Below are 14,778 nucleotides of genomic sequence, written 5' to 3' on the forward strand. Positions count from 1 at the left end.
TTCTCTGAAATTAAGAGAACATAACAAACTGTCAAAAAAAAAAGGTCACATATATTTCCAAAAAAAAAAAAAAAAAAAAAAGAAAAGTTCACCTGCTGTTTGCTGTTTTCACACAGCAATCAATGCCTTAGAGAGAAGATAATATCTAATAAGTATTTGCTCATATAAAATAATGTATTTACAAAACCAAAGCAAGGAAGAAATTCTTACCACCTTCTTTAGTGCAGAGGCTGACGAGGTTGTGGACCGTGTCCATCAGCTCCAGCTGCTGCTTCTGCAGAACACTGTTGTTGGTGGTAGCTCTGTTCAGCTGTCTCTCCAGCTCCTGGATTATGTATGTCTGACGAGTAACCAAACCTTGGAGGTTCTCTTTCTCTTCCTTTAAGGTGTCCAACTCCTCCTTATGTTTTCCCTCCATTTCTAAGATTTTATGTTCTAATAAACTACAAGGAAGTGAAAGTTATTTTTTAAAATACTGTACAAAAATAAACAGTAATTTAACTAGTTCCTGAATATAAGATTAGAAAATTAAATTAAGTATTTCACCATGAAATTTATTTTTTTAAAGAGGCTCAAGAGTCTATAGAGTTTAAAATAGGAATTGTACATATAACATGTCAAATAAAGAATTATTAAGAATGCCAGATATTGTCAAAGTAATATTTGCTTCCTAAGTCTAATTAATTTCCTGGGGTATATCTTGTATAACTAGGGTTGCTGATTTAGACTCGGACAATTATAGCCTAGATAAGTTGCAACATAGCTTTCATTAAGGTAATGGTCTAATAGAAACAGGTAAGATGGTTCAGAAAAAATATGAACAAAACATAGAATGTCCTTTTTCATTTACTTTTCTTCATTCATTTGGGATTTTGAAACTTTCACATTGATTGAAATTAAATATAATTTAAACTGATTAAATTTCACAGTAGTTTTTGTCGGGTGAGGAAAGAGTATATTTGATGTAGAGTCTATAGGACCAGAAAGTTAGCTATCTGAGGTCAGAAATCCTTGGTGTTTTTGATACCAGATCATGTTAACTACTAATTTCCTTTATTTCCAATCTGAGCTTTCGGGTGAGGCTTAATGACATCACTATGTAAATCAGGAGAGGAAGATTTCTTTAGGCCCCTCAGCGTCTTACAAAAGGACTTGGGATGCTTTGTTCAATGTGATGTGATCTTTAACTGAGAACCTTCCTCCTCTCAGAGCTCTTTAAATGATCCTCTCCTAGTATATTGCACATGAAAGTGACAGAGAATGTAGAAGCCCTCTTGGATCCTGGAAACTGACTTGAGATAAAAAGCATTTAAGCATTTACTTTTTATAGAGTATTCAATATACTTTATTCCTCGGGAGAAAGGCTTATTTGATTTTCTCAGTTCTGTTTGCAGAGGGTTCAACCAGTCCTTGGTTTACAAGGTGTTATTCAAATGCAGCATACCAAAATGGGCACTTAATACTCTGAGTAATAGTCATTTCCTTAAGTTTCATAAAGAAGACACTAGGGAGTATTTTAAGTTTAATACTTAAATGGTACAATGGAGTGTGTTTGAAGAGTCAAACTTTCCAACTCTGTACTAGGGGGCAAGCTGTAATATCTGGTTATCTTTTATATACATGGAGAAATCATGGCAAGATGTGCTCTTGGATATTCAGATCTTTGCTAAAAAGAAAAGAAAAAGAAAAAACTCTTTAGAGAAGAACGTGCCAGAAAAAGTTGCTTGTGAAGCTGAGCCTAAGATCCTACCTTACACCACTTTCCATATAGTGTGTCTAGTTCACACTTGCAGCATTCACATGGAGACCTATCAGGGGTTGCTCTTGGTGTTTTATGCAAGGTCAGAAAAGGCAAGCTTCTCTTCTGAGTTGCCTTCATTCTACTGGACACCAGCAGAGAAAGGAGCCCTGCCCTTTGCTGACCTTACAGCAAACCCAAATTGGACAGATCTTGGCTGTAGTTGACTGAGGAAAATGTGATGGTCACTTTTATTTTAGAAAACCTTTTTTGGAAATGAAAAACTTCAGCAAGCAAATCAGAGGAAGATGAAAAACAGGATCTCTAAGGGGTAGTTATGACTCATCCTTTAGTAGTTCCTTCTGTGCCAGTAACTCAGTGCTGTTAGAGATATTTGTAGTAAAAAGAAAGGAAAGAAAAAAACAACTTCTTTATTATCTCTATTGGTTAACAATGTCCCCCCACCTACTGTTAAAGTGTTGAGTGTGCTTGTGGATGGCAAAGGAGGTTTTCTCTGTTGTCTGTTGAATTTTAGCTTTCCCCTCTGAGAATTAACCACAACTGATGCCTCAGCTCATTCTCAGTTTGTTTTTTAATTACCTTTGTTTCTATTACTGGAGTAATAATCAAATGCAAGATTATAATATCTAGTGTCACTAACTTATTTTAAAAAATTGTCTTTTAAATTCACAGGAGTTAAAGTATCTTATCAGAAAACCTGGGTATTCATTAAAATGATGATCATGTATAGCTCAAAATTTGAAAGTCTTATAAAGTCTTATAAAACTGGATAAAAATTCTGAATTAATATTGTTATCTGAAATATGATGATCACTGGCTTCCAGTTTTCCTAATAATAGGTAATATATCCTCTTTTATATACATCTTATGTTTATTAATTGCTAAGTGCCAATAGTTATATAAAATATAAAATGATGGTATTCCTGGTCTAAGTATTTTTGGCGAGGAAACCTCAAATTTAAAAAAAAAAAGAAACACAAACTATAAGAAGCTTCTTGTTCAGACATAATATATTTTCTCATATTTTTGCATTAATACCTACTTTTGATGTATGCCTTCTGTAAGAAGGCATGTACTTAGAGACAGCTGCTATCTGAGATGCCAATAAAGGAGGTAGGTTTTTTTGCTTGTTTTGTTTTATTTTTTAGACTCCCTGAAGATAATCTCTCCATCTAGTTATTTTGGGAACTTGTCTTTCACAATATTTGAACCTTCCCATCCTTCCCATGTATAAAATCAAAATTGTTTTTCATTTTTTATTTTTTTGTTTTATTTTTTAACTTTAATCTGGAAAGACCTGAAAATTAAAAGCTGGTCAAAGAAGTCCTGTTATCAAAGCAAGCAGTTCTGGAAACTGAATTGTGGAAGAAAAGACTTGCATTAGCACAATGGAAAGTACACTAATTTTCATAATTTACTAAAGAAACTTCAATGTACCATGATTATCAGGTATCAAAGGACATCCACAAAGCCTGATACCTTAGAAGAGATATTCATGTAAGGTGAAGAAGGGATTGTCACAGAAACAAGAAGCTGCTCTGTAGCATGGATATCTCACAGGATTTGGAAACCCAGGTTATACGATGACAACCACAAGCACATTGGACACATGTCACATGACAAGCACATTGTTTCCAAAATGGCAGGTCCTACCAGGTAATTTTCTCTTCTAATAATTTTCCCATGTCCTTTCTTCATTTGAAACTTTTTAACTACCCTTAACGGTCATTCTCTGACTTATTCATTAATCTTTTATGTTAATAATAATTTTCTAGACTTCTTCAGGGAGACTCCTGGCTTCTTGACCCTTCCATTTCCTTTGAGGACTTTCATCCCACTATTTCATCTTCTTTTCATGCCTGGCTTCCAAGACACTCTTCTCTCCTCTTTGATTCTTCTCATCCATTGGTTATTATCTACTTTGGAAGTCAGCCCTTCCTCCTCACCACTTCCAAAACAGTTTGAATCCAAAATTTACTTGCCAGAAAATTTTAACTATCTCTAGTTATCATCACATGTTTGTAATATACCATTATAGTTGTATAGCATTAAAAAAAATCTTATGTACTTTGATTCTTAAAGCAATAGTGATACAGACTAAGTAAATCTTACAAGCCCTAGTATATAGGTAATAATCTAAATATACCCCAATCATGCAGATATTAAGTGTCAGAATCAGGGTAAAACACATGTCTTCTAACTTGTTAGACTAGAAATCTGCCCGTGACATATCCCACTGCTTTGAAAATAAGCACTAAGCACTAACTACAGTCTCCTCCCTCTCTCTCTCTCTCTCTCTCTCTCTCTCTCTCTCTCTCTCTCATATTGGGGATCAAACCTAGAGGGGCCCCACATTCCCACCCCCTTTTCTTTATTTTTTAAATTTTGAAACAAGATCTTGCTAAGTCACCCAGGCGGGCTTTTAATTTGTTATCCCTCCTGTCTCAGACTCCTGAAGTCTCGGAGATTGCAGGCATGTGCCACCATCTCATCTCTTTCAAATAAAATAATGTAATATGCTCAATGTAATTCTGTTCTAACAGAAATCAAGGCATCACCTTGACATTGCCTTCACATTTGCTTCTCTCTATCTAATTATTTTGGGAATTTGTCTTTCACAATATTTGAACCTCCCCCATTTTTCCCATGTATAAAATAAAAATTTCTTTGTTAAAATAGTTTCAATAATCTGAACTTAGATTTTCATCAGTACTGCTCTACTTTAACACCTCTAACATTAAATTTATTTTTTTATTCAAAGTACTGATCATGTTTCATTTTGACCCTGAAAGTTTTTGTTGATTCTTTATCATTTCTCCTAATGGTGAGTTGGGAGATGCTATGTCAGCTAGGCACACAGACCTCTAGATATAGAGTTGATCTTTAAGACAACATCCCAGCTCCACGGTCCTAAAATTAGGTAGACAAAGTAGTCACTTTGGCTGATGACTGCCTTCAATAACAATATAAGCTTAGGTTTAAATGCATAACACAAAACTGGGTACTTGCTCCAAACTCTAATGGATCATTTTCTGGAGTGCATTCAGTATATCTTCATTAAGCAAAACAAGAATTCCATTGTCAAGATTTTGAGGAGCCTACATTAAATAAAGATTTTATTAAGATGCATCTTTTAGGATTAGTGTTCTACAGAACAACGATATATGAAGCGCGCACTAAATCTATACAAATTGAGCTAGAAATCCAAAAAGAGAGTTTCTCACAGGATTTTCAGTACTTCCTGTTTCCCATCTTTCTGGAAATACTTTGAGAAGAGACATGCATAGGATTTTGGCACTTGACTTCTAGCTTGAGACAGAGGTGCACTTTAATGAAGAATAAAATAAACAAAATAATCTAGATGTTGAACTTCAGTAAAAGGTTCTAAATGAATGTACACAAAGCCCCATTTGACGTTTTTGGTTGATGTCCCCTCCCCCATTCTGTACCGTCTGTTTTCTACAACATATCTTATTGGAAATACTTTAAATCATTGAACACATCTTGAAACTTTCACAGAAAAATCACTCCCTTTCAAACTGTTTCCCACAATAGAGATCTTAACATAGCAGCCAATGAATTCATGGGGTGAGATTCTCCTAAGCTGAGTGTGTAAATATAGCCCCTCCAACAAGAAGGAAGATATTAAAATATAGAAACCTGCTCATTATTTCCTGTCTGAATTTATTTACAAAATTTTCAACTTTTCATTATTTTTTAATATGTACAGTGTTGACATGTGTTGCAGATATGGATTTGTAAAGGGTTTTATTTTTTTTTCCTGGTTAAATTTATTCTTTAAGTTTCTAATTTGAATAGTAGATTTTCTTTCAAAATCTGAAATCACTTTTGTTAAATAGCAGAGTATAGCTGCTTTAAGTAAACATTAGAAGATAAAATTTTTAAGGTTTAGGGTAAATAAGAATAAGTTAAATATGTTGTGAAATCAATAAATCAAGAAAAAAAAGACTGATAACTTTCATGACATAAAAACATACTTCCATTAAAATATAGGTTGGACAATAAATAATTAACTTGAAAAAATAATTGCAACATGTAAGACAAAGCTTTAATATTTATTTAAGAGCTTCTGTGAGTTAATAAAGCAAAGATGAATAACCTAATAGAAAAATGAGAAACCTGTAACTAGAGTAGGCACAGAAAAAATGCAAATGGTTAATAAATATAAAAAGATGCAGGTAGCCAAGTTTTGGGAAATTAGAAAGCTATGTTCACTTGGAGAGATCATAAAGTTCAGGGATAACTTGTCAATATTTCCAAAAATTTTATATCATGAATTCTAGTTCTAGTAAATTATCTATTTATTAATATAAAATATAACAATTTATCAATTATAGTATGTCTACAAAAATGTGTTGCTACTTATTCTTTAAGAAAAATTGAAATAAAACTGTACATAGCTATATGTGCAATTAAAGTCTATACCCATATACACCCAGCATATAAATATGTACATGTTTTCAATTGTGTATCAGTGTGTATTTGTGTAAATATACAGAGAAATAAGAACACACAATAGATACGTATATATTGGTATATTCAAAGAAAAGTCTGAAAGAATAAATACTAAACTGCTAATCTGTTAATGAAAATTCTCTGCAAGGGGTGGAGGGGATGGTGGTTTTAGTGTAGAATTAGCAAGACTTTAACCTGTAATTGAGTGTATGTCTATATAATTTAATGTTTGTATTAAATTAGCCTTTTAAAATATTTATCAGAGAAATGTGGTAAAGAGCCATGAGTCTAAAATGGACTGGGCAGATCCTGGCAGAAGTTAAAAAGTTCGGCTGAATTAGGGAACTTAAGAGTCTGGATTGATAAAGTTGGACACCATGCAGCAGGCCTTTGGGAATGCAGAATTATTGACGTAAACACCATTTTATTTATGAACAATTAATAGATTTATAATATTTAATGTAAAATATGATTTGTATTTTTCACTAAAAGTATTTTTTGTTTTACTGTGTGAATGTGTGTTTGTATATATGTATAGATAAAAAGCATTGGTTGTGACAGAACTACTGGGACATTGCCCCGTGAGTTATTCATTTGGCATTCAACAAACACGAGCTACATATGCCATGTGAGGAGAATTGTGCCCAAGAATAGAAAAAGTATGTATCATTAATCAGAAGATCACAGTCTAATTGTGTAGCTACAGATGAAATAAAAAGATGCATACATACACAGAAGCACATATGTGTTGTAAATTCATGATATAAGTCAACCAGGGGAAACAAAGGTACGGTGCTATCATAAAAATTGGGATGACTGTCTACCTGGAAGCTACAGAGGACTCTCAGAAGGGGTGACATGTGCCCCAAGTTTTCAAGAATGAACAGGAGTTTGTGAGTTAGATAGTAAATATCAGCCGTGCCAGGCAAAGCAAATATCAGCTCTGTTAGAGATAATATCTGTTGAGCAGGACACGGACACACTAACATGATTCAACGCTACTGTGCCTGCAGGCACTGTTCTTAGTGAGTTGCATGCTGTCACTCAATTAATCTTCATTTCAGCTCCACACAGCATTGTTATCATCATCCCTTTATTACAAATTAGTAAATCAAACCATGGAGAGTCTAGGTTAACCTGCCCAAAGTCACACAATAATGTATGATGGTTGCAGCAGGAACCCAGGCAGATTAACCTCAAAGCTCATGCTCTGAGCTATTAGGTCATACCTTCCAAAAATTAAGACTAGCAGAAGTAACACTGCAAAATTATCATTATAGCCATCACAGACTTTACCCTGTGTGAAAGAACTTGAACCTTCAGTCAGTTTCAGGGAATCATTAGGGGGTTAGAAGGGCCTTAAAAGACAGCAACAGTCTGACTTGCATTTCACAAAGACCTTGGCAGTGTCTGAGTATTACGTTTGGCTGGCACAAGGCTTGAGACCCAGAGGTCATTGCAATGGCCTAGACAAGAGATAATAGGAGTCTGGTCTAAGATATAGTCAGTGGGAATGCAAAGGACAGGATGGATTGGAAAAAGTATTTAAGAGGGGGAATAAATAACAACAGTGATTAGTGAGTTGCAGAGATCAGGGAAAGGGAAAAATGCAGATGACCCTTCAATTTCCAATTTGATCAGAATTCTATTTTCACTCTAAGATCCTGAGGTAATTGAAATTTAAAAGAAGAAAGATGCTATATACCACTAATTTCATTGCTTAAAAATTTGAGGGCTGGGGTTATAGCTCCGTGGTAGAAAGCTTGCCTAGCCCACGTGAGGCACTGGGTTCGATCCTCAGCACCACGTGAAAATGAATAAATAAAATAAAGGTATTGGGTCCATCTACAACTAAAAATAATTTTTAAAAAGAAAATTGAAAGGAAAATAGATAATGTTCTTTTCAACAAGCCTATACATGTTCTATTTACAAGGAATGAAATAAAATTTTTAATGAAAATGAAATAAAATTTTTAAAATGCATTTTAAAAAATACGCTTCCTCTATCCCTGCAATTCACAGCAAATATAATTCAACCTAATCCAATGCTAGAACTTAGCAAGGTTTTATTTTAGTATTTTTCAAAATGAAATAAAATTTTTAAAATGCATTTTAAAAAATACGCTTCCTCTATCCCTGCAATCCACAGCAAATATAATTCAACCTAATCCAATGCTAGAACTTAGCAAGGTTTTATTTTAGTATTTTTCAAAGAACTTATCAAATGGAAGCGAGCTTCAATTTAAAAGGCAGTGACATAACTTTTCATTTCTTTAGGCATATTAACAATGAAAGCACCTCTACTTTATTAGGCCATTTCAGTAATTTGTTTGTAATGCATAATTTGGTCTATTGAAATTATACAAAACTTCAATCACTTACAATTAATTAACTTAATAATTTCCCATAACTCCAACTGGAAGATAGATGAGGCTTGTCAAAAAAAGTTCAGTGAATTTCCAATGTAAAATAAATAGTTTATATCTCCTATGCCAATATTAGAAGGACTAAATAATGATGTGTACAGTGGCAGGCCAAAAACAACTGGCCTACCACTTTCTTCAGTTTTATACTTGTTTGTGTTAAGAGACTAACTTGACAACCACATCAATTATACTTTAGGCTGCATCATGTTGTAAAAATATTTTTATAATAATTAATGCATAAAATTGTCATGGACTTAAACTTTCATTTTGCCATACTTTGACTCTTTGGTCAAGGGCAAGTTATTTGATCTCTGTGAACTTCAGTTTTTTAATGTGTAAAATGAAAATAATAAAACATACTTTGCAGAATTGGTTCGAGGTGTACCAATAGTGAATGAAAAGCACCTGGCTTAGACATTTACATTATAATAAAGAGGTAGGGAGCAGCTAGTATGGCTTGAACTATTTTGGAATTGCCACCATATGTAGAGCTCACTTCATTCTGAGATTTCCCTTATCTTCACCTGCATGTTCAACATAGTTATCAAGAAAACCCATATGCTTCATTTTTTTTATACAGAAGGAGTACTGATTTTCCCTTTATGTGTACCTTGTTGCAACAAAAATTATTTCTTCTGGAAACTTCTTTTGCCTGTCTGTGGAAAAAGTTGGGATTGTGTATAAGATGTGTACATGCCTTGAAACATAGCCAAATGATCCCTCCATTAGACTAAAAGATCCAGTCTCATATTTGGTTCTGTTGATGGAAATTGCATTATGATATCTGTCGCTGTACACTTCTTTTTTCCATTGTTTTTAAGCAAAAGCAGTGGAGGAATTTAACACTGAAGGAATTTAATAAAAGTTGACAATTATGCATACCAACTTTGTGCTCCTGCCTCCTTATGAGTAGGGTAATTATTAATGTTTTCCATTTACTTGGGTTCTTGGTTGTGTAATTTCAGTTATATAACTGGGTTATATATACTTCCAAATGCCTTTTCCTTGAAGTAAGAACCAAAACCACATTTTGTGATTAGTGTCGCATCCAACCAAATAAAAACAATGTTTCCTAAAGAGAGTAAACTGGAAGATTCTCAGAACCACCCCCACTCTCTTGGTAAGAAAACAAACAGTAGAATTAATATTGCTAATCCAGTTCTTGCTTTGTGCTTTTGGCTATCTAGGGGGTAAAGAAGTGAATCTAATGAGGCCAAAAATCCGTTTTCAATCCTACAAGTGAGGCATTTAATTTGTCAGGATGTAAATCAGCAGGAACTCTCAGCATGCTTGTGTAGTGTAATCCTATCCATAAAATATTTCTCCTTGTTCTGCCAAAGAGATGGTGACACTTCTAAGGGCCAACTCACCGCCTTGGCTGAGAAGGCCCCATCATACTCAAAGCTAGTAAGTCACATACCCAGATACAACCCCTAACATTCCTTGGGGAGGAAGAAAAGCGTAATTTAGATAATCCCTTCTGCAAAGTGTATTAGCTGATCCAAACCAGACCTGGCTAACTAAATTCAAGTTGTTACTACTTTTCAGGGATGCTTCAGTGTAGAAATAGTTTCTTCTTGCATTTGGAGAACTACAGTTATATAAAGAACAGATAGGGATGCTCAATAAATTTTTAAAAAAATACAAACTGCTTTATTCTTGACTTTCCGGCCTTCTCTTCAATTGAATGGAAGGAACACTTTATTGCTGTATGAAGTGGTTGGCAGAACTCCTCTTATTCCATTGCACATGTGAAAATAAATGGTAACAATAAACAAAATAGGGAAAATTGGCTATATATCACAAATGGATTTTCTTTGTTGTTTATACAAAGAAAACTCTTTTTAAAAAGTGGTTCAGACAGGAATGGTGGTGCAAGTCTAGACTAGACACCTGAACTCCTGTAGTCCTAGCGGCTCTGGAGGCTTAATGAGGCCCTAAGCAATTCAGTGAGACTCTATCTCTAAATAAAAATGCAAAATAGGGGTAGGGATGTGTCTCAGTGGCCGAGTGCCCCTGAGTTCAATCCCCAGTACCAAAACAATAAAACAAAATTGGTTCAGGGAAAAATATAATTGGCTTAAGTACAGATATTCCACCAACTCTCCCTTGCACATGTAGACCCTTCCACAAAAGGACAGATAACTTTAGAAATTCAAGCAAGGCCAAGAGGTAAAACAATTGACAGACAAACACCTCCAAAGCCACATATAAGATAACATCATATTTGAGGAGTTCAGAGTCAAAAAAAGAAGCAAGTGTGGAGAAGGATATAAGACATGTCTTGTATTAAAATTAAAGTCTAAACACCTGAACTCCTTGTGCAATGCATATATTATTAGAAAAAGAAATTGTCATGATCTTGAAAAATTATCATGAGTAATAAATGATAGAATTTGCATATAAAAGGAAACTTGAGTTTTCAATATGAATTAGAATTTAATTAGGGAGAAAAATGTCTTTAGCAGAAGGCATGTGTGTGTGCTTGGGGTCAGGAATCAGAGTCTCTGAGAGGCTATAGCACAAGGAGAAGGTCTTGAATTTGACCAGAGGAAATTGTTTTGAGAGTTCATCCTGATTCCCTTTTACTGCAAGAACAGAAAGAACAACTTTTAATCAGTTTGCCTTTAAATCATTATATGTTTCCTAGTGAAAATCCCACAATAGGAAACAATACCAGAGATCAGCTCAGAAATCATATTGGGAAGGCAAAATATCCAAGAATTTAGGTAGAAGTGATTTTTTAAAAAAAGAAAAAAATAACAACTGAATATGAGACGAGACGAGAAAAGAAAAGATAAAGAGATGGACAGACAGACCTTAGTATAATTGATACTTAAGGATGGCATTTGTTTTTATAGTTAAGGATCAGACCCTTCAAGGTTACTTATTGAATTTATGAGCTCCTGTCAGCTAAAGTGCCAGACACAAACCAAGAGATAATGCACACATGAATACGGGAAGCATCAACGGATATGAGATCATACTGGCAACTTTTTAAAAGATAAATCACAGGTGGCAACACACCTACTGAGAGATGGGTTAAAACCACCCTGGGTTACACCTATAAAACAAAATATCATACAGCTATTAAGAATGTTATTAGAGGACATTTTGTTGATATTAAAAGATACCTATCTCCAAAGAAAGCAGACTGAAAAGGAGTGTACTGTATGACACAACCTTTTATGAAGAATATATTCATATTTGCTGTTCAGAAAAAGATTCATCTCTACATGTTGGAACTATGGCTTTTAATTTTCCTTTATTTATTTTCTCCTTTTGCTACAAAAAATGTGTGTCATTTCCATAATCCTCAAACAAATAATGTCTCAAAAACTAAAATTGCCATTGTTCTACATATTCAAGATCCCTGGAAAAAGGTTTCCCAAAAGATTTTGAAGTGTCTGAATGTACATAGGGTTCATTTTAGCAACAAGAGTAAAAAGCACAGGTTGGGGACTCTGAATCAAGGGATGGCTGAAGCAAAGTAGGCCTGTCACATGCATGCATAGAACTGGTTATGTGAGACTACAGTAGGATGAGTGGTATTTTTCAACAGGATTTCAATTCCAGAATATTTCATCAGGCAGCCAGTTCAGGGTCAAGTCCTGTCAAGTTTATTTATAGTTATACAGTTTACCCCATGACACCGCACAAGGATAAATAAATATATAACTTAGAAATACAAGTCATAGCACATGAGTGACCCCTTTCTGATTCTAAACTTACAGCCAGGTTTATTTTTTTCCATGCAGAAGTTTAATTGTAATTGTTGGCATTATGGTCTACTTTTAGCATGAAGTGGCAAAATCCTTTTAGGTTGTAGATAACCTGAAGCCATATGTGAAAGTGGAAAGAGGAGGATTATAGCAAAGAACCCCTGATTGCATTCCCAGCTCTGCCATAGGCTAGCTCGGTGACCTTGGACAGGTCATTTCCTCTGAGTCTTGTTCCCTCACTTGTGAAGTAAGAGGAGAAACAGCAGACCTCTTAGGTTCCTCCCTCGTTTGGAACATGGTAACTCTGGTTCCACTAACGCAATGTTATTTCACTAATTTCTATCAGTACAATGTTCTTTAAAGCACTATAATGCAAAAATGCTAAAACTCAACTTCTAGTGGTCCAAATAAAAGGAAATGCAATTAAATACAAGATGCTCATCCTTAAGAAGTCACTGTTTTTATTAAATTGTGTTACCAATTGTTAATGACTTTAAGTCTTGATAGCACGAAGTCCCATTCCACTTACCTGAAATGATGTATAATTCATAAAACACAAAACTGGGATAACATCTATAAATCTAACAAACATTTATTTATTATGTTTAAGAACATGGTTTTAAATGGGAAAAAACTCTTGATTACATTTATTAGCAAATAATTTTCTTAAAAAATATGAATTTTTTTCTCCCTCTAGTGCAAGATCTCTGATTCTGATAATCTTCTTACTTTGCAAAAACTTAAGAGTGGGTTGAATGATAATTTGAGAGGCTCTATTCTCTTCTCTATGGTTATTAACTTTGATTCTGCTGGAAAATGTCAATATTTTGTGTCTTGGAATTTAGTTATAGAATCAAATAAATAGTAGATGTTCTTTCAGATTTGAATAACCAAACATTAGATAAATTAATGCTAAATGTTATAAAAAGTATCTCAAAAATGTGAATATGTAAACATTGATCATATTGTTGATATATTTACTGCATTTGTCTCAAACTCTGTGCATTTCATGTTTAAAATTAATTTCTTTTGAACCACTGCAATCTTAATTTTTTTTTTTTTGAGTAAGCAGAGAGGTGGAAGATACAAAACTGCATACGTAAATATTTTTGGAAAGGAATAGTCCTCACCTGTTTTTTTCATGAATCTTTAGAATTTCATTTGTTTGTTGAAGAAGTTGCTTCTCTAATTTGTATGTTGATAACGAATTCTCCAACAGTTGAATTTCAAGCCGAGAAGTTTGATTTAGTACCTTAAGATAAAAGAAAACCATTTCAAACTTCATTCACAAAGTAAACAGCAGAAAGCAATTGATTTTTTGAGTTTTTTCTTAAGTAATATTTCTTCAAGAATAATTAATCATATGGTGTATATTCTATCAGTTACTGCTTCATATGTTTCTCACCCACACAATATTTTTGTGATTGAGATTGCAGTTAAGTGAGGACACTGAGTTGTTTAATTTGTTTTCAGATTTCAATTTTTGTGTCCTGAAACCATAGTAGAGGATACTCAAATGGAGTTGCTTTCCGTATTTTATCTCCAACATTTGCAAATGCAAAGTGGGTATTAGCACAAGGTTTTAGACACTGTGGATAATTTAGAATAACTAATAGGCATGTAAAACAGACCTTCCTAAACTCATCACCTTACAAAAACCAAATAGATATGCTATAACCTTGACACAGTTTAAACAGATTCATAATCACCAACTTCTTGAACACCCATTATGACAGGTCATGCCAAGCCTTCTAAATGTCATATCACTTTCTAGATGTGGCTGCCAGTTAAAAGAGGAATTGTCATTGTCACCTTATGGTAGAGGAAACTGAGGTTCAGAGAGAGCCCCAAATTCACGGAAGAACCAAGGGAATACCTGAGGTTCAAACCAAAAGTCTGACTTGGTTTATTGCTCTACACAGAAAACGAAGGAGAAGGAGAATCAAACCATTTGCACCCTTAATTTTAGGAGATGAGTGATCAGGGATTCAGACTGTACTAGAGACAGATTGTCCTTATCCTTTCAACTCCACTACATTGGTGGATCCTCCAGAATCTCTAAGTGCTAACCTCCTTTTGGATCACAAAGACCCATGCTGCCAGTCAGATGTTAATATGACATGGATCTGTGAGCCATGTACCCAAACCTCTCCTTCCCCAGGTAAAAAACACACACTGCAGTTCCAGCAGATATCTTCAAACTGGGTCACTGTTCTGCTCCTTCTTCTGCCTCAACCCTCCTTGCCCTTCCCTCATTACCAGAGGAATAAAGGGAAAGAAAGAAGGAAAATTAGTTTTAAAAGCTCCCTACATAATTTGAAATCATTGATAGCATCACAGTTTCCTTGGATCTACTTATTGAAAGAGACTGAGAAAACTTTTGCAAGGTTAGTAT

General features: G+C 34.3%; 1 protein-coding gene across 2 annotated transcripts in view; it reads right to left on the reverse strand.

Annotated features, from left to right (window-relative positions):
* The window catches only part of ANGPT1 (angiopoietin 1), a 228,041-nt gene that overhangs the window by 75,161 nt on the left and 138,102 nt on the right, over positions 1-14,778 (reverse strand). Inside the window, exons 3-4 of one of the 2 annotated variants that reach the window (XM_081266564.1) lie at positions 13,514-13,635; positions 214-443 (exon numbers count right to left, since the gene is read on the reverse strand). In XM_081266564.1, coding sequence (XP_081122690.1) covers positions 214-443; positions 13,514-13,635 — 352 coding nt within the window. Of the gene's footprint in view, positions 1-210; positions 444-13,513; positions 13,636-14,778 lie in introns of both variants that reach the window. The other variant, XM_081266563.1, reaches the window with a different exon arrangement.

Source organism: Spermophilus citellus (assembly GCF_964194105.1).
Source record: "Spermophilus citellus genome assembly, chromosome: 14".
NCBI classification, from domain to species: domain Eukaryota; kingdom Metazoa; phylum Chordata; class Mammalia; order Rodentia; family Sciuridae; genus Spermophilus; species Spermophilus citellus.